The sequence below is a fragment of the Pithys albifrons genome, chromosome 13 (genome assembly GCF_047495875.1).
Source record: "Pithys albifrons albifrons isolate INPA30051 chromosome 13, PitAlb_v1, whole genome shotgun sequence".
NCBI lineage: Eukaryota > Metazoa > Chordata > Aves > Passeriformes > Thamnophilidae > Pithys > Pithys albifrons.
Window position 1 is genome coordinate 21,020,760 of NC_092470.1, and position 24,703 is coordinate 21,045,462.

At 55.3% G+C, this 24,703-nt stretch overlaps 1 protein-coding gene across 1 annotated transcript; it reads right to left on the bottom strand.

Moving 5' to 3' along the window:
- Nucleotides 1–9,577: 9,577 nt before the first annotated feature.
- LOC139677798 (nucleolar protein 58-like) lies at nucleotides 9,578–10,426 on the bottom strand. Its single transcript, XM_071568079.1, has 3 exons — nucleotides 10,163–10,426; nucleotides 9,818–9,949; nucleotides 9,578–9,619 (listed from the first exon to the last, which is right to left on the bottom strand). The coding sequence occupies exons 1-3, from the start codon at nucleotides 10,424–10,426 to the stop codon at nucleotides 9,578–9,580; spliced, it is 438 nt and encodes a 145-aa protein (XP_071424180.1).
- Between the last annotated feature and the right edge of the window lie 14,277 nt (nucleotides 10,427–24,703).

The window sequence follows — 24,703 nt, forward strand, 5'->3', positions numbered from 1 at the left end:
CCTGGGACACTGCCAGGGCTGGGGCAGCCACAGCTTCTCTGGGATGCTGAGGGCACCCCAACTGGAGGGCACCCACCCCAGACTGCCAATGCCCCCCTGATTTCCACCCTGGCTGGTGTGACCCCACAAGATGCCAAGCTGTGCCCTCAGCCCCTCCTGGCAAAGCCCTGCCTGTTTACAGGCGTGTTCCTACAACTTCCCAATTGCCATAAATCCTATTGTGCAATATTCCCCAGAACCAATTAGACCCTGACATCTGCTTAATGTTTAATTACTTTTTGACGAAGGAAATGGAAAAATTGACAAATAGTTTAATCCATCAACCGTCGGCCTTTTGTGAGGGTGTTTATACACAGCTCACATGCCAACGGCTCCTCATTTTTCTTGCTGCTCTGGCAAGGAGAAGGACAAATATTTATATTCCAGGCACACAAGATGGCTTTCATATTGTTTTCATGTTTAACTGCTTTCAAATGAACTAAGATGGCTCTTAATGTGGTTACAAGAATTTGCCATTAATTTTCACTTAGGATTGGCTCCAGCCTGCTCCAGGCCTCCAAAATCTGGGAGTTAATAAGGGCTTGTTTGGGGAATGTTCTGCTCAGGCTGCCTGATTGGCACCGCTCAGGGGGTGCAAATATCACACTCCTTGCACATTTGAATGATAATTAAGCTTAGATTATTATATACCCCATCCCTGGAAGTGTTCACGGACAGCTTGGAGCAGCCTGGGCTGGTGGGAGGTGTCCCTGCCCATGGCAATGGGATGGGCTTTAAGCCCTTTCCAATCCAAGCCATTCCAGGATTCCATGATTGGAATATTGCTGCTCTTTTGGGGTGCTTAATGCAGAATATTTATGTTAATGCTGCGGGAAAAGGCAGCTGAGTGTCCCTCCATCTCCTCCAAACCTTGGGAAATGCTCCTGCTTTGCCTTGGGATGCTCAGGCTCAGCCATTCCATGCTGTGTCCACTCAGCCCATCCAGCCCCATCCACAACAGCTGCACCAGCTGGATTTGCCTTTCCCTCCTTTCTGCCCCTTCTGGGAAAGCAGGAAGAAGCAAAGCAGCCCATCTCCCTGATCCCTCACTTACACATTTAATAAAAGGAATAAAATATCAGAAACGCGCAGAAAAACCTTTAATAATTCAACACCCTCGAGTTGTTTCATTACCTTAATATTTGCAAAACTTGCCGGCAGCTCCTGACACCTTTCCTCGCTCACGAGCCGAGCCAGAAAAGCCACGAGGCTGCGGGATAAGATCCACCTGCCCTCATTATGCTAATCGGGATGTCACAAGCCGTGCCTGGAAGTGTCGCCGCTCCCCGGGAGGGAGAGCGAAGCGCAGCAAATGTGCCCTGGAATAGTTGAGGAGAGAAAGCACCAGAAAGTCCCTGATCTCCCCCGGAGCCGCTTTCAAAGCGCTCTTATCAGCCGGCAAGAAACACGGCGGAGTTTCTAATTAGGCTCCTTGTCGCCTTTGAACTCCCAGCGGGATCCGGGGGCGTTTACGGGACGGGCAGCGCCGGGACCGGCTCCGCTTTGAACGGGCGTTTTGTGCCAGTCCCGAGGAGGGGCAGCTGCTGCCCGGGCTGCGGGGCGGGGGGAGCGTGGCGGGGTCTCTCCTTCCCTGCCCAGCTGAGGCTGCTCCAGCATCCCAATGAGCCGAGGAGCGCCGGGATGGAGCGGGATGTTCCTCCAGCCCGGCCATCGGGGGTGGCAGACGGTGACAACACACGGGCACGGCCGGGCTGGCAGCCAAGGGGGGCAGGCAGAGCCAGCGCCGGGAGGTTTCCCCTGATTTGTGGATGTGTTTGTATTTGGAGGAGGAACCATCTGGGAATTGGGGAGAGGAAGCAGTGAAAGAGCTGCCAAAATGTTTGGGCTGAACTGTTTATCCCGGGAAACTGCCTGGGAGCTGCAGGGATTGGATTCAGGAGGTAAAAAGGCACTGCCGCAGGATATTGGGGTGGTGCCATGATCGCGGGGCCAAGGTGGCATCACCCACCTGTGCATGACGTCACCCACCTGTGCATGACGTCACACACCTGTGCATGACGTTGCCTACCTGTGTATGATGTCACCCACCCGTGAGCGGCATCACCCACCTGTGCATGACGTCACTCACATGTATATGACGTCACCAACATGTGCATGACGTCACCGACCTGTGAGTGGCATCACCCACCTGTGCATGATGCCACCCACCTGCGAGTGGCGTCACCCACCTGTACATGACGTCACCCACCTGTGCATGACGTTGCCTACCTGTGTATGACGTCACCCACCCGTGAGTGGCATCACCCACCTGTGCATGATGTCACCCACATGTGCATGACGTCACCCACCTATATATGACGTCGCTTCCCAGTGAGTGACATCTCCACCTGTGCATGACGTCACCCTCCTGTGAGTGGCATCACCCCTCTTGTCCCTCCTCCCTCGCTGTCCCCACAGAGACCCCTCCACATGTTGGTGCCCCGCCCAGGGGGCCTGGGGGGGTCTGTGTGCCCGTCCCGAGGAGCTGCCCCCCGGTGCCCTCCCTGCCGCCCTCCCCGACCCCCCCTCCCTCAATACTCGGCTCTCCTCGGAACCACCAACATTTCTGCACATTCCCCTGCTCATTAAGGCCATTCCTGGGGGAGTTTGACACGGCCGGGCTGTCCCCCCTCCCCACTTTTGTCACCAGTTCCCCCAGGGATCATTTCCCTGCAGACGTTTTGCAGGGAACACCCAAACCACCCCCTCTCCTTGCAAAGGCTGCACTTCCAGGGCCACGCGTGGGTTTTCCCACCGCCTGCGCTGCCAGAAAAGGGGTTTATTTGGCATCGATTCCTTTCAAGCGAAGGCGAGACACTGTGATGAAATCCCACCCTGCTCCCGAGGTGCCTTTAATTGGTGTGTTTAGGTTGGGATTGCTGCGGGGGCAGCGCCAGAGCTCGGCTTTGTTTTCCTTGGGCTATTTTCAGCCCGGCTTCGGTGACTGGCAAAGCCCGGAGTTAATTGCAGCTCACAAGGTTATCTTTCAAAGGAACTCATATTTCTGTCAGGTGCTGGAGCCAGCCCTGCTCTGCCTGGCTTTGGGATACGAGATTTGGACTCGGGTAATTATCCTTGGAGTTTAAGCTGATTATGTCGACTTTAGAGCCGGTGTTTGTTTAATTTCCCCACACTGCGTTGTTTGTACAGCGGCTCCGAAGGTAAACACGGGCCTGATTAAACATCCCCCAATGGCCCTTTTCCCAAAGAGACACTAAAATAAACAGCGAGGGCTGGGGGAGGAGCTGCGGGTGCTCTGCCCTGGCAGCACAGGGAGCTGGGGGCAAAATCGGGATCATCCTAAGCCAAGGGACCAGACTGAGGGTGCTGCCTCTGCTCGGGGGTGCTGGGGGTGCCACCACGGAGGGGACACGGTGCTGGCACTGTGGGGATGCTCCTGGTGGCATCTCAAGGGGCTTGGATTGTCCCTCTCCCTGCACAGCCGGGATGGACACACTCAGGGCTGGAGTGATGCCACAGGGCCAGAGGTGCCACGTCCATCTGTCCCCTGAGCTCCTGGAAGGACAAACACCTCTGGCACGGGCAGCCCCAGGGCTGGAGCAGCATTGCCTGGAGCACCAGCAGAGCTGCAGAGCCCCTGGGATCGATCAGCTCACGGCGGCCTTTGGGAAATGCCTCATTGCTTGGGACAACTATCAGCTCTTGGAGCAGCACAGCGCATTCCACAGGCATTCCAGCAGCTCCCAGCCCTCAGATAACCCTTCTGGATGTGAGGGATCTGGATGGGGAGACCTCGGTGTGATGGCACAGGTCGGATCCTGCTGCTTTCCCTGGCACAGACACAGGGATGGGCACCACCCTCTCAGTGGCCACCGGGACCTTCTGCAAGTGCTGCATCATTAATGAGTGTTTTTCTTTTCATTCATGAGCAGAGTTTGCCCTCAGCATGGAGGAACTCTGGGTTATCACCTCAGCTGGGCTCCTGCTGCCAGGGCAGGTTACAGCCTGTGCAGCTGATCCTGGTTTATTTGCTGTTTGCTGGCCCAGCCGTGCCAGCGCCTTCCCTGCCCACCCAGACAGCACCAAGGACCTGCTGCTCCCGAGGAAAGGGCACCCAGAGGCTCTCACGGCTTCTGGAACACCAAAGGCAGAGGTTTCCCCTGGGAAGGGAGCAGGAATGCTGCGTGGGACGGCCCTGCAGGTGGATGTGGCTCCACTCAAAGGCTCGGGCTCCCCCGAGTCCCTCCTCGGTGCCAGCTGCTGCCTGCTGTGGTTTCCAGAGGTGGGAAGTGGGCTGGCAGGTGCCCAGCATTCCTGTGGGCTCCTGGCAGCGGGTTTGGGCAGATTGGAAAAGCTCCTGGTTCACACGGGCCCCGTGGGTGGTGCCTCCTCCTCTCCCATCCCGTCTGTCTCAGAGCTGAGGGCACAGGTGGCAAAGCAAAGGCTCCTTCCTCCTTTCCCCCTGCCAGCTCCTGACTCATCAGCTCGGGGGAGAACGGAGGATTCTCCCCGTTTCAGCCCCTCCTCAGGGCCCACTGCAGCTGCTGGGGGTTCCCACCCCCCTTTGGTCCCACTTCCACCAGGGTTTTCTCCACTGAGAGCCATGAGGGACGTGGTTGTGGGGGCAAAGAGAGCCCTGATATTCCTGGGGGGGCAAAGACAGCCCTGATATTCCTGGGGGGGGTGGGGGGGGCAAAGACAGCCCTGACATTCCTGGGGGTGCAAAGAGAACCCTGACATTCCTGGGGGTGCAAAGAGAGTCCTGACATTCCTGGGGGTGCAAAGAGAGCCCTGACATTCCTGGGGGGGCAAAGACCCCTGACATTCCGGGGGGGGGGGGGGGGGGCAAAGACAGCCCCGATATTCCTGGGGGGGCAAAGACAGACCTGACATTCCGGGGGGTGGGGGGGGGCAAAGACAGCCCTGACATTCCTGGGGGTGCAAAGAGAGCCCTGACATTCCTGGGGGGGCAAAGACAGCCCAGACATTTCTGGGGGGGCAAAGACCCCTGACATTCCTGGGGGTGCAAAGACAGCCCTGACATTCCGGGGGCTGGGGGGGGGCAAAGAGAGCCCTGACATTCCTGGGGGTGCAAAGACAACCTGGACATTCCTGGGGGGTCAAAGACAGCCCGGACATTTCTGGGGGTGCAAAGACAGCCTGGACATTCCTGGGGGGGCAAAGACAGCCTGGACATTCCTGGGGAGGGGCAAAGAGAGCCCTGACATTCCTGGGGGTGCAAAGACAGCCCTGACATTCCTGGGGGGGCAAAGACAGCCCTGACATTCCTGGGGGGTCAAAGACAGCTCTGACATTCCTGGGGGGCCACGAAGGGCCCACAACCTGGAGAAGGGGGGGACACTTCACCTGAACCCCCAAATGCAGCAGCCCAGCATTTTGGGGAAGAGCTCACGGGCAGAAACCAGCTCTTCTCTCCAGCTGGAGGTGCCCCTGCCAGCTCTGCCCCCCATCTGCCCCCCTGAACTGCCGTGGGCAGAGTCCCAGCCCCTTCCCAGCCCTTCCATCTCTGCACAGGAAGAGTCTGAGGAGCCCTGGAGAAGCAGCAGGGCTGAGCCCAGGCTGTGCCACCATCTCCTCTCCTCCCCCAGCACCCCCTCCCGTGCCCACCTGCCTGTGCCACTCCCCGCCTGCTTTGCCAGTCCCAGCCCAGTGTTGCCCCAGTAACTCCCCTGACAGGTTTGCAGGGTGCCAAACGTTCAGGGTTTCAGGTGTTTCTGGATGCCACATTTCCTGGGCACCAATTTTCTGGATGCCACATTGTCAAGGTGTCAGGGTTTTTTTTGTCCCACATTTTCAAAGCACCAGATTTTCAGGGCACCAAAATTTTTGGGTGCCAGATTTTCTGGGTGCCAGATTTCCATGGGATCAGATTTCTGGGTACCAGAATTTTTGGGTGCCAGCTTTTCTGGGTGCCAGCTTTTCTGGGTGCCAGCTTTGAGGGCATCTGATTTTCAGGGATCCAGATTTCCCAAGTGCCAAATTTTTCTGCACACAAGAATTTCTGGGTATCACATTTTCTAGATGCCAGCTTTCCCATGTGCCAGGTTTTCAGCATCTCAGATTTTTCTGGATGCCAGGCTGCCAGGGTGCCAGATATCCAGTGTCTCAGATTTTCTGGATGCCAGGTTTTCAGGGTACCAGCTTTCCATGATGCCAGCTTTCCAGGGTGCCAGCTTTCCAGGGTACCAGGTTTTCAGGGTGCCAGGTTTCCAGGGTGCCAGTTTTCCATGATGCCAGGTTTCCAGGGTACAGGTTTCCAGGGTGCCAGGTTTTCAGGGTGCCAGGTTTCCAGGGTGCCAGCTTTCCATGATGCCAGGCTTCCAGGGTACAGGTTTCCAGGGTACCAGGTTCTCAGGGTACAGGTTTTCAGGGTGCCAGCTTTCCAGGGTGCCAGGTTTCCAGGGTACCAGGTTTTCAGGTTACCAGCTTTCCATGTTGCCAGGCTTTCAGTGTCTCAGATTTTCCAGGTGCCAGGTTTTCTGGATGGCAGATTTTCAGAGTACCAGCTTTCCAGGGTGCCAGGTTTCCAGGGTGCCAGGTTCTCAGGGTGCCAGGTTTTCAGGGTACCAGCTTTCCAGGGTACAGGTTTCCAGGGTGCCAGGTTTTCAGGGTACAGGTTTCCAGGGTACAGGTTTCCAGGGTGCCAGCTTTCCAGGGTGCCAGCTTTCCAGGGTGCCAGGTTTCCAGGGTGCCAGTTTTCCAGGGTGCCAGCTTTCCAGGGTGCCAGCTTTCCAGGGTGCCAGGTTTCCAGGGTGCCAGGTTTCCAGGGTACAGGTTTTCAGGGTACCAGGTTTCCAGGGTGCCAGGTTTTCAGGGTGCCAGGTTTCCATGATGCCAGGTTTCCAGGGTCCAGGTTTCCAGGGTACAGCTTTCCAGGGTCCAGGTTTCCAGGGTGCCAGGTTTCCATGATGCCAGCTTTCCAGGGTCCAGGTTTCCAGGGTCCAGGTTTCCAGGGTACAGGTTTCCAGGGTGCCAGGTTTCCATGATGCCAGCTTTCCAGGGTCCAGGTTTCCAGGGTACAGGTTTCCAGGGTGCCAGGTTTCCAGGGTGCCAGCTTTCCAGGTACCAGCTTTTCTTGGTGCCAGATCCTCAGGGCTTTACTTCAGAGCATCCCCCACTCAGGGTCTGCCCATCAGTGCCAGGTCAGGCCCAGTGCCAGGCCATGTGGTGGCACAGTGGTCCTGACTCCACCTCCCCTTCCCAGCACTGAACTTCAGGTTTCTGAGCCACCAAACAGGAGGTGCTGCCCCGGAGGCCTCTTGAGGACACGCTGGAACTGGCACAGGGGGCTGGCACATAAAAATCCCTTCACTGGTGCCTCTGTGGCTGGAGGTTCCTGGAACCCCTTTGCAGCTCCAGGGGGGAGCAGGAAATGGGAGGGAGGGAGGGAGGAAAACCAAGAAGGATTCTGGAAATCTCAGCTCGGGTTTCACAGAAGGGCCTGTCCAGGTGACCTCTGGGTTGAGCATTTTCTCCTTTGAGGCTTTTTAGTGGCTGATTTTCTTGATTTAGGGTCAAGGAATTGTTTGTCCCAAACTAAAAACACACCTTGGTTTTTCCTCCTTTTCAATTCAAGAGAATGTGGGGGTTTTTTTCCTGTGAAAATACTCATAAAAAAAAGCCTCAGTTAAAACATCTTTGCAGTAAAGGACATTTCTAATCTCCCTGAAACAGCAACATTTCACAATACTGAAGCTTTTTGATTTTTTTTTCATTTTTAAATTCCATTGGCTGCATCAAAACATATTTCAAACCAAGAAAAACCATTTAAAAAATGCCAAAATTAAAACTTCCACCTTTCCAAACTCCCTTCTGGTGGGATGTGGATGGGGCTGAGCGTTGCTGACCAGCTCCCCTAGACCTTCCCAGACCCAAAAACTGGATATCTGACCCCAAAATGATTTCAGAAACAGAGAAGGAGGAGGCAGGGGAGGAGACTGCCAAGAGGGAGCTCTCGGAAGTGCTGGAGAACAGCACTAATATTTTGGGAAATTGAAATTCCAGCCATGAAATTGCCTATCATTTATCATCCCCAAGCACCTTACAAAGGAAGAAAAACAGGCATTAAGCCTTATTGCTTCTTAAATACTTCTGATTTTGGGGCAAAGCTGATGATGTGCTGCCCCCCCACACACTCCATGGAAATGGCTGGGGATGAAAAGCAACATTCGTGTTCCTGTGTGGAGTTATCCCCATGGAAACCCAATGCCAGGATGCTGGGGAGACTCCTGGATGGCCAACCCCGTCCTGGGGCTCTGGGGTGGCCCCTCTGGACCCCCAGCACTGGGGGGGTGGTGCCACCTCTGCAGCCAGAGCTCCCTGAGAGCTTTTCCCACCCCACCATGGGGAGTTGGAGTCCATTCCCTCCTGGATTGGGACTGAGTTGACACCTCAGCAGCAGCTGGAGGCACCAGGGCAGAGCCCAGGAGAACCAGTGGATTCCAAGCTCAACCTCCTGGAGCTCAGAAGCCCAAGGTTGTCCCTCAAATCAACCAGGAGGTGTTGCTGCTGCTGGGATGGGTCATCCAATAATTGTTTCCTGATTTAAAGGCTGGGAAATTCCTGAGCCCCACCACCATTCCTGCCCCTCTTCCCTCCCCACAGGAGGTGCTGCTGCAGGTCCATGCCCTGAAACCTGGATTGGGAATCCAAACTTGCTTGTGTTGCCACCAGAGCAACCCTTGGGTTTATCCCTGTGTGTATCCCAGGGGTTTCCTCCCTGGTGTTCAGGTCCCTGGGAACTCATTCCCTGCCCTGGCACTGGGCACCCTTATGATTTCCATGGACTGGGAGTGTTTGTTGGGGGTTTCTGAGCTCTGTGAATGTTCATGGCATAAATCCCATGATCCTGGAATGGTTTGGGTGGGAAGGGAACTTAAAGCCCATCCAGTCCCACCATGGGCAGGGACACCTCCCACCAGCCCAGGGTGCTCCAAGCCCTGTCCAACCTGGCCTGGGACACTCCCAGGGATGGGGCAGCCACAGCTGCTCTGCCCAACCTGTGCCAGGGCCTGCCCACCCTCCCAGCCAGGAATTCCCTCCCAATATCCCATCTATCCCTGCCCTCTGGCAGTGGGAAGCCATTCCCTGTGTCCTGTCCCTCCATCCCTTGTCCCAAATCTCTCTCCAGCTCTCCTGGAGCCCCTTCAGGCTCTGAAGGGGCTCTGAGGTCTCCCCAGATCCTTCTCATAGCAGCAATTCCCCTCCTACTGGTCAACCACAAGCCCCAGAATAATCAATAACAAAAAGGAAGCAAACAAACCAACCCACAGAGCCTCAACTGATCAGGGAACATCAATTACCCCGAACTGGCACGGAATGAAAGTGTTGCCTGGTCCCCTGGCAGCAATGGGATGAATAACTGATGATGATTAGTTAAATCATAACATTGCTCATGCCATGCATAAGTGATGAGCCAACTGGCTGCGCTGCCCTGATGAGCCGCAGCTCTGCCTTCCATCACTCCCACTTTGCAGCGCCCCCGAAGGTGCCCGGCCCGCCTGGCTGTGTGTGCTGGCACATCAACCCCTGCGACAATGAATATATATTGACCTTATTACAGCGGCGGCTGCTCGTGCCAGGAGCAGCCAGGCATGCCCTGCACAAATTAAAGCTGTCAGCGTGGAATTTATGGGGGAGCGCGGGAGAGGAGCAGGGCCGGGAGGGGAGCGCTGTGGGCGGGGAGCAGGTGGGGAGGCAGAGGAATTGCAGGATAAAACGTCTCGCTAATGACGTGATGCTGGAGCTGCAGAGTCGGTTCCGTTCGGCGTTGCACATTTTTGTAGCGATTTCTCACTCGAGATGATTCTGCCTTTTCCACATTTGGTGTTGTGGCTTTTTTTCTTTTTTTTTTTTTCTCTTTTTTTTCCTCTTTTTTTTCTTTTTTTTTTTTTCTCTTTTTTTTCTCTTTTTTTCTCTTTTTTTCTTTTTTTTTTCTCTTTTTCTTTTTTTTTCTCTTTTTTCTTTTTTTTTCCTCTTTTTTTTCTCTTTTGTTCTCTTTTTTCTTTTTTCTCTTTTTTCTTTTTTTCTCTTTTTTCTTTTTTTTTCTCTTTTTTCTTTTTTTTCTCTTTTTTCTCTTTTTTTTTCTTTTTTTCTCTTTTTTCTTTTTTCTCTTTTTCTTTTTTTTCTCTTTTTTTCTTTTTTTCTCTTTTTTCTTTTTTTCTCTTTTTTCTTTTTTCTCTTTTTTCTTTTTTCTCTTTTTTCTTTTTTTCTCTTTTTTCTCTTTTTTCTTTTTTCGCTTTTTTCTTTTTTTCTCTTTTTTCTTTTTTTTCTCTTTTTTCTTTTTTTTCTCTTTTTTTTCTTTTTTTTCTCTTTTTTTTCTTTTTCTTTTTTTTAATTTTTTGTCTCTCTTTCCAAAAGCCAAACTACTGGTTTGACCTGAAGAGGATGATGTGGGTCTGATCATTTCTTCTCTGAGGACAATGTGGTGACACCCTGAGCCCCACAACAGCAGGACATTGTTGGGGGCTGGATGAAGGGGGATTAAAGTTTTCATAGAATCATAGAATGGATTGGGTTGGAAAAGACCTCCAAGATCATCAAGTCCAACTCTTGGTCCAACTCCAGTCCCTTTACCAGATCATGGCACTCAGTGCCACGGCCAAGCTCAGCTGAAAAACCTCCAGGGATGGGGAATCCACCCCCTCTCTGGGCAGCCCATTCCAATCCCTGAGCACTCTCTCTGCAAAGAATTTCTTTCTCATCTCCAACTTCAATTTCCCCTGGCAGAGCTTGAGCCCATCGTGCCCCCTTGTCCTATTGCTGAGTGCCTGGGAGAAGAGACCAACCCCCACCTGGCCACAACTTCCCTTCAGGGAGTTCCAGACAGTGCTGAGGTCACCTCTGAGCCTCCTCTTCTCCAGGCTGAACACCCCCAGCTCCCTCAGCCTCTCCCCACAGCACTTGTGCTCCAGTCCCTTCTCCAGCCTCGTTGCTCTTCTCAGTTGGGTTGGAAGAAACCTCTGAGATCATCAATCCTTGATCCAACCCTACTGTGATCACCAGCCCAGGGCACTCCGTGCCCTGGGCTGGTGATCACAGTGGGGTTGGATCAAGACATGTTGGATTCTCTGTCCCTGGTCAGAGCAGGGTTGGATCAAGACATGTTGGATTCTCTGTCCCTGATCAGAGCAGGGTTGGATCAAGACATGTTGGATTCTCTGTCCCTGGTCAGAGCAGGGTTGGATCAAGACATGTTGGATTCTCTGTCCCTGATCAGAGCAGGGTTGGATCAAGACATGTTGGATTCTCTGTCCCTGATCAGAGCAGGGTTGGATCAAGACATGTTGGATTCTCTGTCCCTGATCAGAGCAGGGTTGGATCAAGACATGTTGGATTCTCTGTCCCTGATCAGAGCAGGGTTGGATCAAGACATGTTGGATTCTCTGTCCCTGATCAGAGCAGGGTTGGATCAAGACATGTTGGATTCTCTGTCCCTGGAGGTGTTTCAGAGGACACTCAGTGCCACATCCAGTCCCTTCTCCAGCCTCGTTGCTCTTCTCTGGCCCCGCTCCAGCCCCTCAATCTCTTTCCTCAACTGAGGGGCCCAGAACTGAACACAACACTCAAGGTGTGGCCTCCCCAAGGCAGAGTCCAGGGGAAGGGTCACTGCCCTGGGCCTGCTGGCCACGCTAGTTTGGATCCAGGCCAGGATCCCCTTGGCCTTCTTGGCCACCTGGGCACACTGTTGGCTCATGTTGAGCTTCCTGTCAATTAGTACTCCAAGGTCCCTCTGCCTGGCTGCTCTCCAGCCACTTTTGCTCTTTTCTTGCTGATTAAAGCTATAATTTTTTTTTCAAGATCAGTTTTGAGGAGAAATAAAATAAAGAAACTCATCTGTGCACCTTTGCTCCTGCTGGCACACACAGAGGGGGTAAATTGCACATCAGGGATGCCCAATGGTGCCAACAGTGCCCTCAGTGTCAGCATCTTCAGGTTTGGGGTGTTGGGTCTTTCCTGCCTTTTTATTTCCCAGTCCCTGAGGGAAAAGGAAAGGGGGAAACGCAGGAAAAGAAATCACCTGGGATTGTGTCACCCTTGATAATGCACAGGAGCAGGAAATGGGAGAGCCAAGTGAGGAAAGGCAGGGGAGGCTGGAGGAAATGGGGATTTATAGCCTGAGTGCCTGAGAGCTCCTTTAGGCCTATAAATAAATGATAAAATGAGTAAATTCTGAAATCAAACAGCACTGAATTATTGAAGTGCTCACCTGGGAACAGCTGGGACTCAGCCAGGCAAGTGCCAAACCCAAAATCCACGTGGTGTGGGCTGAGAAGGGGAAACAGTTCCTTGGGGTCAGCAGATCCAGGGATTTGCTCCACCTCAGAGCCAGCTGTGGGAACTCAGGGAGCAGGAGATGCCCCTGGAGAAGGGATCCCACTGGATGCCCCTTGTTACAGTCCCGTGAGGTGGGAAATCCAGGGATTTGCTCCACCTTGGAGTCAACCACAGAGCTTTGGGAGCTGGAGATGCCCCTGGAGAAGGGATCCCACCCAAGGGGTGCAAGCCCCAGCACCACCACCCTCACAGCAGGTTTGTGGGTGCACAGCAAGAGTTTGGGGGTTCAGGCTCCTTAGGAAGGCAGAAAATGGTCCTGCTGGTGTTTTGGAAGCACCAACATGGCTTTGCTCTTTACATGCCCTGTGGGGCACAACCAGCCCCACATCCCCCAGAACAGCCCCTGCCAGCCGGACTCTGTCCCACTCCTGCAGGGAAACTGAGCCTGGGACCTGGGTCAGGGGTTGTGCCAAGCTGGACAGTCCCCCAGGAGGTCCTGGAGCTGCTGCCCTTGGGGACATGGTACAAGGCAGGTCCTGCAGGAGGCACAGGCAGGCCCCAGAGGGCACCAACACCGACCTTCCCACTCAGACATTCCGTGTCTGGGTGGGAGCCTGTCAGCCCTCCTGGAACTGCTGCCAACTGGAAGTGACTGGTGTGGGGCAGCCTTGGGGACCCACAAGGTTAGAATGTGACTGGTGGGCAGAGGAATCCAGGGAAGTGGTGGGATTTTTGGTAGGTGGATCATCGAATCCTGGAATGGTTGAGGATGGAAGGAACATTCAATCCAATGCCACCCCCTGCCATGGGCAAGGAACCTTCCACTAGCCCAGGATGCTCCAAGGACCATCCAGCCTGGCCTTGGACACTTCTAGGGATGGAATATACACCAGTGCCCAGGAAATTGCCACTTTCCCCCCAAAGCAGTGACCTGGTGTGACCAACAAGGTCCCCTCCCACCATCTCTCCTCTCCAGCATCACCCTCCGGCCTCGGCCTCGCCGCAGCTCCGAGGCTGGTGCTGCCCAACCAGAGAGCCAGAGCTCCAAACCGCCTTCCAGAAAGTGGGAAAAGAGGGGTTTTCAAACCCTCAGCCCAGCGAGCTCGGTGCTGGCACTGCCTTTGAACCAACTGTCTGGTGACAGCTCCGACGGGAGCGGTGGCAGCACTCGCGAACTATTAGTGTTAAATTATTCCAACAAAAGCAGGCCTTGATGTTGTGTTGAAGTTGATAACTTGAGGACGTGTTTGAAAAGGATAAAAGCTCTGCCTTCAAAGCCTGGCTCCTCTTTTGTACCAGACACGTTGGGGAGGGGATGAACCGTTTTGGTAACAAAAGGCGTCGTTGTGGAGGTTAATTGGGAAGGGTGGGGACTGGGGAGCTGCCGGTAAATAACGGGAGTGATGAGGATGAGAATAACAATAATAATATATAATAATAAAATATAAAAATAAAAATTAAAATAATAAAAATAATAAAAATTAATGATAATAATAATAATAAATTATGAGTAACTGTTCTCTTGACATCAATAATAGGATTGGCTCTTTAACTGACACCCACCCAGTAACACCGTCCTGCCTGCATTTACTCCAATGAGTGGGAAGAGATCCTGGAATCCCAGAATCCTGGAATGGTTTGGGTAGGAAGGGACCTTAAAGCACATCCCATTCCACAGCTCTCCACAGTGCCCTGAGAGGATGGATTTCACCTTTCCTTCCACCTTCCATCCATCCAAAAGGAGCCCACGGTGCTCAGACCCTTCAGCTGGAAGGATGCCCCATGTTTGTCACCACTAAAGAAACTGCCACTTTATTCCATGTGGGAACTGGTCCTCGACTGATGGTGCCAGGAAGGAGATGCTCCCCTCAGAAGCAGCTGGGAGCATCCTGGCTCCTCATTGCCCAGCTGTGAAGGTTTGATCTCAGTGGGCACACACGGGAAGGGCAGTGCAGGCAGGGAGGGTGTTCAGTGCTGGTCATACAGTCATGGAATGCTTTGGGTTGGAAGTGGAGTTAAAGATCATCTTGTTCCACCCCCTGCCATGGGCAGGGGCACCTCCCAACAGCCCAGGGTGCTCCAAGCCCTGTCCAGCCTGACCTTGAGCACTCCCAGAGCTGGGGCAGCCACAGCTTCTCTGCCCAACCTGTGCCAGGGCCTGCCCACCCTCATTGTAAAAATCTTCCTTTCTGCTGTGGGAGGAGGGACATAAAGTCTAAACCTTCAGACCCAAAATGCATCCAGTCCCACACAGATCCCAGCCCAGGAGCCACCCCTTGTCACCACATGGGTCCCCAGGGTGACCCTGGCCTGGAGCCACCGCTGGGAGCCAGAGCAGAGCTTGGGTTTGTTCCACCTGACATTGAACCAGGGCTAAATTTGTGCCGTTCACACTCGGGCTCAGTGACAGCCACGAGGAGCCAGAAGTGCCTTCCCTTTCCAGCGCAATAAAGATAGGATGGAAAAAAAGTTTCCTGGTGGATTAACACCCTCGAGGCACTCGAGGCTGTCACTGCCAATAGGCACCATCCAGCGCTTGACCTCGCCGGGTGCCGAGGGAGGGGGGGAAGGAAAGCAACAAGCACTTTCTAGGGATGGAAACACGTGACAGTCCACAAATCAAGCCCAGAACACGCAGAACTGAGCCAGTAATTAGCTTTATAAACACACAATTCGGTGGATGTGACAAAAGCTGTAATTTCCCATCTGACCCCGTCCCCTGGCCGGGGCCGGCGGGAGGCAGGTTATTAATAGCAGCAGCAAGAGTTGGGATTTTTCTTCTCCCTGGCACTCGGGAGGGGGGCAAATGACCTCAGTGTGAAGAAACTTTATTTTCTCCTGCCTCTTGATTGATGTGGGGAATGCGGAGCGTGATTAGCGCCTCTCATCAATAAGGGGCGCGGGGCTGACAGCTGCGAAGCGAGCCCAGACACCCCGGGAAGCGACGAGCTCCGAATCTCCCTGCCAGCCCCGCTTCCATCGCACGGCGGCAGCTGCCAAAGCAGCGCTTACCGCGGGCCGGGAGCGCCGGGAATAGCGGGGCAGAGAGCAGAGGAGCGGGATGTTCGCACCCTCCCCTGGCCAGGGCAGCGAGGATTTGCAGGGCAGGGATGGAGCTCGAGGCACGGCGGCGGCTCAGCTCGAGGCACGGCACCGGCTCAGCTCGAGGCACGGCGCCGGCTCAGCTCGAGGCACGGCGCCGGCTCAGCTCGAGGCACGGCACCGGCTCAGCTCGAGGCACGGCAGCGGCTCAGCTCGAGGCACGGCAGCGGCTGAGCTCGAGGAACGGCAGCGGCTGAGCTCGAGGCACGGCGGAGGCTCAGCTCGAGGCACGGCAGCGGCTCAGCTCGAGGCACGGCACCGGCTCAGCTCGAGCGAGGCACGGCGGCGGCTCAGCTCGAGGCACGGCACCGGCTCAGCTCGAGGCACGGCGGCGGCTCAGCTCGAGGAACGGCACCGGCTCAGCTCGGGCTCCTTCCAAGCCAGAGATGGCAATGCCAGAAATAAGTTTGCATCCAACTCGTGCCCCGGGTTTCCAGGTGAGCCCTCTCTGGGGGTTTGGTGATACACAGTCCCTTAGGAAAAACTTTGGAAAACCCTCAGGACTTGGTGATGGGCAGCATTGACTCTTGATGACTCAGACAGATCCTGTTTTCCTTCAGCTTTTGAATTTTTGAATTTTGCTCTTCCCTGGACCCCCTCCAGAACTTATCTATCTACTTGTGGTAAAAATGCATCCTGAAATTGGCTGCTCATCCCATTCCAAGTGGCAGAGACACCTTCCACCAGCCCGGGTTGCTCCAAGCCCTGTCCAACCTTGGACACTCCAGGGATGGAGAGGCCACATTTTGTAAATGAAGAAACATTTGGCTTTTTCCTTGGGAATGTTTGGCAGCAAACCCTCGTGTGACCCAGCTCTGCTTCCCTCCAGGAGGTTCAGCCCACTGAGCTCAGCCCACACCCCCCAAAGCTGGCACTGGCACCTCTGCCCAGCATCCTGCCAGCCCTGAACCCAGGATTTGCCATTCCCTGGCTAATTCCTGCGATTTTCCATTTGAAAAGAAGCCCTTTGAAGTGGGGAGCCCTTTGCTCCCTGCAAGGCCTCAGCAGGGAAAGGAGGCACAGGCAGACCCCGGGACAGGGTTGCCTGGAAGATCCATCGCCTGAGGTTTCCCAAATTTTTTCCAGAGATGGACATGTTTTGAATTTAGGCTTTCGTGTCAAGTTGTGTGCCAGTGTGGGGATTTCATCTGGGTTTGATGTTTATTTATTTAATTTTTGCAGCCACAGAGCACGCACTGCCAGGGAAATCTGGTTTTTGTCTGCGTGTGGAGGGTCTGAGCAGGGAAATGCCTCTCTGGGATGACATTTCCAAAGGGAGGCTTTGGGGTTGGAAGAGAGGCAGGTTCACCCTCAAAGCCTGGATCTGAGAGCTGGATCTGGATGGTCCAGGTTGCCCCACAGAGACAGTGTTGAGGTCAGGGCTTTTTTTTTCTGGACATCAATGAAGGGAAGTTCTGGCCAGCTGGGGGTTGGTCTCTTCTCCCAGGCACTCAGCAATAGGACAAGGGGGCACGATGGGCTCAAGCTCTGCCAGGGGAAATTGAAGTTGGAGAGCAGAAAGAAATTCTTTGCAGAGAGAGTGCTCAGGGATTGGAATGGGCTGCCCAGAGAGGGGGTGGATTCCCCATCCCTGGAGGTGTTTAAGGTGACACTGGACGTGGCACTGAGTGCCATGGGCTGGTGAGCACAGTGGGGTTGGATCAAGATTTGGACTTGATGATCTTGGAAGTCTTTTCCAACCCAATCCATTCTATGATTCTATGAAGATCCTTCTGGGGTATTTTTGTGGTCCTTGCCCTAAGGATAATTCCCATTTCAGTTGAAATCCTTCCCCTGGACTCTGCCTTGGGGAGGCCACACCTTGAGTGTTGTGTTCAGTTCTGGGCCCCTCAGTTGAGGAAAGAGATTGAGGGGCTGGAGAAGGGACTGGATGTGGCACTGAGTGTCCTCTGAAACACCTCCAGGGACAGAGAATCCAACATGTCTTGATCCAACCCCACTGTGATCACCAGCCCAGGGCACAGAGTGCCCTGGGCTGGTGATCACAGTGGGATTGGATCAAGATGTGGTGGATTCTCACTCAGTGCCACATCCATAGAATCACAGAATGGATTGGGTTGGAAAAGACCTCCAAGATCATCAAGTCCAACCCTTGGTCCAACTCCAGTCCCTTTACCAGATCATGGCACTCAGTGCCATGGCCAAGCTCAGCTGAAAAACCTCCAGGGATGGGGAATCCACCCCCTCTCTGGGCAGCCCATTCCAATCCCTGAGCACTCTCTCTGCAAAGAATTTCTTTCTCATCTCCAACTTCAATTTCCCCTGGCAGAGCTTGATTTGCAAACACCCAAGGAGAAATCCTCCCCTCTCCTTTGCCCTTTCCAGTCCATCAGAGGTGCAGGGCAGGCAGGAGAAAGCAGCAGCTTCTCCTTATCCTGCAGAGACTGCAGTGCAGCCCCTGGCACTCAGCTCCCTTCTCTCCCACGCCACTGGATCTGCTCCTCCAAAACCTCTCCTGGTCCATCCAGAGCAGCTGAAAGTGGGGAGAGCAGCTCCCACCTCTGCCAGGGTGTCCCCTCCACTGGAGTGTGAACAGCAGCTCCAGAACATCCCTCCTGCTCCTGCTCTGCCTCTTGCCCTGCCTCCTGCTCTGCCTCCTGCTCCTACCCTGCCTCCTGCTCCTGCTCCTGCTCCTGCTCCTGCTCCAGCACCTGCTCCTACTCCTGCTCCTGCTCCTGCTCTTACTCCTGCTCCTGCTCCTGCTCTGCCTCCTGCTCCTGCCCTGCCTCCTGCTCCTGCTCCTGCTCCAGCACCTGCTCCTACTCCTGCTCCTGCTCCTGCTCCTGCTCCTGCTCCTGCTCCTGCCCTGTCTCCTGCTCCTGTTCCTGCCCTGCCTCCTGCTCCTGTTCCTGCTCCTGCTCCTGCACCTGCTCCTGCTCCTGCTCTGCCTCCTGCTCCTGCTCCTGCTCCTGCTCCTGCCCTGCCTCCTGCTCCTGCCCCAGCAGCTGCCCAGCCCCTCCCAGGATCCAGCCATGGCTGAGGGTCACCTGTATTATTAATTCCTCCTGGCATCACCTCCAGGCTGATTGAATTCCCCAGGGATAACTGAGTGCCTGCTGGGTAAGGACCAGCAGAGTCTCTGTCCCTGGCTGGTGTTACCTCGGGAGGTTCCCAGCCCGGGGAGCCCACGGAGGAGCTGCCTCTTCCTTCCACTCCTCCTCCTTTTATTTTTAGTGGCTGGGCTTTAACATCCAACAGTGCTGACCTGGCAGGAATCTCCCAGCTCTGCCCCCATGGTCGTGTGCCACATTTCTGACTTGCAAATAACTTCCAGGGAGAGCGAGGGTGTATTTATCAAACACAGCCAGGGCTGCATCTTTATTTAGCTCCTTCTGTTTCCACACTGTATAATTCATGAAATTGCCTTAGAAAGTTGGGGCGGAATTAAATCGTTGACCAGCCCATGAACCGGAGTTGACACTTCCATTATTTTAAAAGGAAAGCTGAGAGAAACTAAACCCTGACAAATAACCCTGAGCTGGGGGAGAGGGGCCAGGATGGAGCTCAGTGCTGGCTGAGCAGAGAGAGGCACAGCAGAGACAGCTCCAGAGCATCCTGTGTGGCTGCTGGATCCATCCTGCCCTGCCAGGGGGAGGATTTCCTTCCCAGATGATGGAAAACCTTCCCGTGCCCTCCATGGGGTGTGGGGTGGCATCTCTGGGCTCATCCCACAGTGTGGGCAGAGTGAGGGGGGATTGTCCCCCTGTGCCCCCCTCAGGTCAGACCCCACCTGCAGAGCTGCCTCCAGCTCTGGGGAACAACAGCACAAGGATGTGGAGCTGCTGGAGAGTCCTGAGGAGACCACGGAGATGCTGCAGGGCTGGAGCCCCTTTGGAGCCAGGCTGGGAGAGCTGGGGGGGTCACCTGGAGAGGAGAAGGATCCAGGGACACCTGAGAGCCCCTGGCAGGGCCTGAAGGGGCTCCAGGAGAGCTGGAGAGGGACTGGGGACAAGGCATGGAGGGACAGGACACAGGGAAAGGCTTCCCACGGCCAGAGGGCAGGGATAGGTGGGATACTGGGAATAAATTCCTCTCTGTGAGCATGGTGAGGTCTCTGCAGTCCCTTCCAACACAAACCATTTTAGGATTCTATAAAAATCTCACAGAGAACATTGGCATCAAACTGCCCTGGGGCACTGCCCACTGCCCAATTTACCTCAGCTATAAATGGCATCATTAACCTGCACGGTCCAAACACTTTGTACCACCAGGACTCAGCCCTGGGAAACAAATGAATCTTTAAAAGTGTGAACCCTATTCACAGAATTGCTGCTCCATAAATCATTCACATCAGCCAGGCTACTTCACAAAGGCCTCTCTGGCTTCATGCTGGCAAGGAAAAGGCAGAGAGCTCTAAATAGTTTGGCTGTGTGAATATTCCCCAGCACCCAGCAACTGCCTTTCAGCAGGTAATGAAACACACGATGTGCTCCTCAGCTTTGACCCAGGGCTGTTCCATGGGAATTTTTTCCCAGTACCCTTTCCCCTTTTTCACAGAATCACCACAGAATCCTGGAATGGTTTGGATTGGAAGGGACCTTAGAGACCATCCTGTCCCTGCAGGGACACCTCCCACCAGCCCAGGCTGCTCCAAGCCCTGTCCAGCCTGGCCTGGGACACTCCCAGGGCTGGGGCAGCCACAGCTGCTCTGCCCAACCTGTGCCAGGGCCTGCCCACCCTCCCAGCCAAGGATTCCTTCCCAATATCCCATCATTCCCTGCCCCCTGGCAGTGGGAAGCCATTCCCTGTGTCCTGGCACTGACTGCCCGTTGATCCCCCTGGAAGTTTTGCAGTGAGTTGTGCCTCAGGATGTGACACAGGAGCTCTGTCAGAGCCCCCAGCCCCGCCCAGTCTCTCCACCCAGACCACGCTCCCGCTTTCACAGCACGAATTCCCTTTGTTCCCTCTGCCGATCCTGCCCGTGTGATCTCGGCTTCTGACGGACAGGCAGCTCCTTCACAACTGTTCCTTTAGAGCCCCTTCAGGATGGGAGTCCCTCCTTTCTGCTCAGCCTTTCCACGGCTCCGCTCCTTTGTTCTGCCTCCTTTCAGCCTGGTGCCAGTTCCATCAGAGGAATGCAGAGCACGAAGCTCCCTCTGCCTCCCTCCTCCCTCCCTGCAGCATCCTCTGTCATTGCGTCCTCTCCGCTGCTCTACAGCTCTTCCCAAACTCCCTCCAGCATCCCAGCCACGGAGCTGCAAATCATCGCAGCGCAGGGACGCGCACGGGGCTGGAATTTGTGCCGAGCCGGAGGGATTCGTGCCCAGGCTCTGGGAGCGGCGGGATGTGCTGGAGAAGGCTGACTCCCAGCGGCTCGGCCGGAGCTCCCTCCGTCCCTCCTCCCCTCGCAGCAGGGACTGCAGGAGCTCTCCTGCCCCTGGATCTCTCGAATTTATCCCCTCCCTCCGGCTGCGGCAGCTCCGAGGGGCCGTGTGTGCTCCGTTCCGGTTCCCCCGATAACTCCATTTGGAGGAGCTCCTTCAGAACAGCCACGCGGAACCAGCTGGGATTTTCTGCTCTTGGATGGATAATTGGATTCTGGTGCAGGGGGGGCTCAGGGCCGGGTTCCTTGCCTGAGAGCTCAGATCCTCACCGGCTCCAAAGCTGTCAGGCAGGAGCAGAGCCCCGTGTGCCCAGTCCCAGCTGGAGGGGAGCACTTGGCCACCAGCAGCCCCAGCTGCCCCTCTAGAGGTGACACTCTCTTACAGCATCACTAACCAGGCAGGAACCTCATTGTTCCTGCTGTGGACTTGTCCCTGTATTTAAAGCCACCCTTAAGGAGCTGCAGAACTTCTTTGGTACCACTTTAATACCTGTGGTCAGGTCCTTCCAGCTACCTTTGCTTCCCTGATGATTAATTAAATACTGGATAATGGTGGTATTTTGGAATAGCTGCAGCCAGGGCAAAACAGCTCATCTGTCCAGCCTGGAGAGGAGAAGGGTCCAGGGAGACCTGAGAGTCCCTGCCAGGGCCTAAAGGGGCTCCAGGAGAGCTGAGAGGGACTGGGGACAAGGGATGGAGGGACAGGACACAGGGAATGGCTTCCCACTGCCAGAGGGCAGGGATAGGTGGGATATTGGGAAGGAATTCCTGGCTGGGAGGGTGGGCAGGCCCTGGCACAGGTTGGGCAGAGCAGCTGTGGCTGCCCCATCCCTGGGAGTGTCCCAGGCCAGGCTGGACAGGGCTGGCGTCAGAACCACATCACAGAACCACAGAATACCCTGAATTGAGAGGGACCCCCAAGGTTCAGCTCCAGGCTCTGCACAGGACACCCCAAAATTCACAGCATGGACATCCTGGCCCAGCTGGTGGCTCTGAGAGAAAACTTTCACCTCCCACCAAGCCAGAGGTGATGGAAACACCTCTATAAACACACTGGAGGCTTGTTGGGTTTGTTGTTGGGGTTTTTAAGGAATTGTGACTCATTGCCTGTCTCCCCCCGGAGATGCATCTCCAGCACAGCCAGATGGCTGCAAAATAAACCTCCCAGGCTCCTTCCCCTCGGAGCCACCGGAGCTGTTGGTGGTGCTGCCCCGGGGCCGGCGTGTTCCTGCTCCCCTGATTTATTATCCCTGCTCCCACACAGAGGGGAGGATTCTTCCCGGGAAGAAAAGCTGCAACTGGAGGCAGTTCCTTGGAAACAGCCAGTGTTTGTCTGAGCTTTCATTCCAGGGAGCAGAGGGAGAAAGGGAAAAAGTATAGCAGGGAAAGCTTAAACCATCAGAGGAATCTGAGGCACTCACAAGGCTGGACGACAACAAGGAGTCGGTGCTTGTGCCTGGGAGGGCTGAGATGGAGACCTGAGGAGCTTTGCATATTCCAAAAGACAAACAGCAGACTCATCCTTGGGGTTATTTTAGCAGAACTGCAGGAACCAGAGATGGAAGAGACCCATTAACTCATCTCTCTGTTCCCTCCAGGGCAGAGCAGGATTTCTCCCTGAGGGGGTTATTTTTAGCACTCTGTTGAACAGACTTTTCAACGTCTCATGATGTGGCATTTCTTTTCCAGGGATTCAAATGTAGGAATGATGAATCAGGTCCTGCTGAAAGAAGGCTTGACCCAGAGATGAAACGAGGATCAGAGCAGTGCTGAGAGGTTCAGAAATGTTTGCTGGGGTGTTTTCTTCTCTCTCTAACACGTTTCTGTGTCTGCACAGAGAGCCTTGTCTGCGAAGGAAGAAGGCAACAGAGCCCAAATTCTCCAGGGATTTTTGTTCTTCCAGAGAAGAAGAAATGTGACAATTGCTCTGGAAGAAGCTTCACATGGACATCCCACATCCTGGGAGATGTCATACACCCTTAGATGAGTCCCCAGGCTCAGCAGGTGGAGGTAAGTTGTGCCAGGGGGTGATTTCTGGCACAGATTTGGGGTGACTGCTCCCTGTGCTCTGCAGGGAGCCTGGAGAACTGGCACCACACCTGCCAAGCTGCTGCCCCACGTCCAGGGCACCCACAGAACATTTCAAAGACATCCTGAATTAATGCTCAGCTTGATCTCCTCCAGCATCATCTGCAGCTTGTGTGATCCTGTGACAAGAGGGAACAGCCTCAAGTTGCACCAGGAGAGGTTTAAGTTGGTTTTTAGAGAAAATGTCTTCATGGAAAGAGTAGTCAGGCCCTGTGGATGTGGCACTTGGGGACATGGGCTGGTGGTGGCCTTGGCAGTGTTGGGTTAATGGTGTTAGAGGATGTTTCCAACCTAAAAGATTCCATGTTTCCGTGTTTCCCTGTGTGGCACTGCCATCCCTCCAAGGGCAGCTCAGCTCCTGCGATGCTGCAGCGGGTTAAGGAGCAGAGACACCCCCGGGCTCCCTCCTGGGCGTCTCTCCCTCCTTCCCGTGACTCTCTTTGATCCCAAAATTCAGGTTGCTCTCAGCCTTTGAGTGCCTTGGCCCTGGGCATGGGCTGAGCATGGCCAGGGGAGGGGGCTGGGGGGTCTGGTCCCCCCTAAAGCCCCGTGTTTGCCCAGAGCCATCACAAACGGTTTGCAAATGGTTTCGGTGGCTGTTCCAGCACGAGGGGAGGGAGGGAAGGGCAGGAACGGGTGGGATGCTGCCCCTGGAATGCCTGTTTGCAGACCAGGGATTCAGGTTGAGGACAAGGCTCCATTGACTCTCCGGTTCAGTCCCTCATCCTGGAGAACCGGGAGCTGCCACGGGGCTTCGGCACAGCCCCGGGGAGGGAGAGAAGCACCAGGACAGTGATCCAACCTCCCGGGAGCGCCCTGAGCCAGCCCCCGACCCAGCCTCCCGGGAGTGCCCCGAGCCAGCACTCGGTCCAACCTCCCGGGAGCGCCCTGAGCCAGCCCCCGACCCAACCTCCCGGGAGCGCCCTGAGCCAGCCCCCGATCCAACCTCCCGGGAGTGCCCCGAGCCAGCACCCGACCCAACCTCCCGGGGGCACCCCGAGCCAGCACCCGAGCCAGCCTCCCGGGGGCACCCCGAGCCAGCCCCCGAGCCAGCCTCCCGGGGGCACCCCGAGCCAGCACCCGATCCAACCTCCTGGGGGCACCCCGAGCCAGCCCCCGACCCAACCTCCCGGGGGCACCCCGAGCCAGCCCCCGATCCAACCTCCCGGGAGTGCCCCGAGCCAGCACCCGGTCCAACCTCCCGGGGGCACCCCGAGCCAGCCCCTGACCCAACCTCCCGGGGGCACCCCGAGCCAGCCCCCGAGCCAGCCTCCCGAGAGTGCCCCAAGCCAACACCCGATCCAACCTCCCGGGGGCACACCAAGCAGAGCACCCCGAGCACCCAGAGCACAGGGGAGGTGCTGTGGGTGCAGGGGGGCTGTAGGTGCTGCATCCCCATGGAACAGCAGCTGGCACTGCCACGGGATGGCCATGCACTGCCACGGGACATGGGGATGGTCACACATGGCCAGAGGTCATGGCAATGGTCACACACTACCCTGGGACATCACAATGGCCATGCACAGCCACGGGACATGGCAGTGACCTCACAGTTCCATGGGACATGGCAATGACCACATGCTGCCCTGAGACACTGTGATGGCCACACACTGCCCTGGGACATGGCAGTGACCATGCATGGACACAGAACATGGCAATGGCCACAGAATTCCATGGGACATCACAATGGCCATGCACAGCCATGGGACATGGCAATGACCTCACAGTTCCATGGGACATGGCAATGACCACACACTGCCCTAGGACATGGCAATGACCAAAGAATTCCATGGGACATGGCAGTGACCATGCATGGTCACAGGACATGGCAATGGCCAAAGTCCCAAGCAGGCTTAGCCCACACTGCCAAAG

Excerpts from the sequence above, each read along its gene's own strand:
- LOC139677798 (XM_071568079.1), bottom strand. The coding sequence starts at position 10,426 with ATGATCAGACCCACATCATCCTCTTCAGGTCAAACCAGTAGTTTGGCT. Across the intron at positions 9,950-10,162 it reads AAAAAAAGAAAAAAGAGAAA|AAAGAAAAAAAGAGAAAAAA; the intron begins AAAAGAAAAAAA and ends AAGAGAAAAAAA. Across the intron at positions 9,620-9,817 it reads AAAAGGCAGAATCATCTCGA|GGCATGCCTGGCTGCTCCTG; the intron begins GTGAGAAATCGC and ends TAATTTGTGCAG.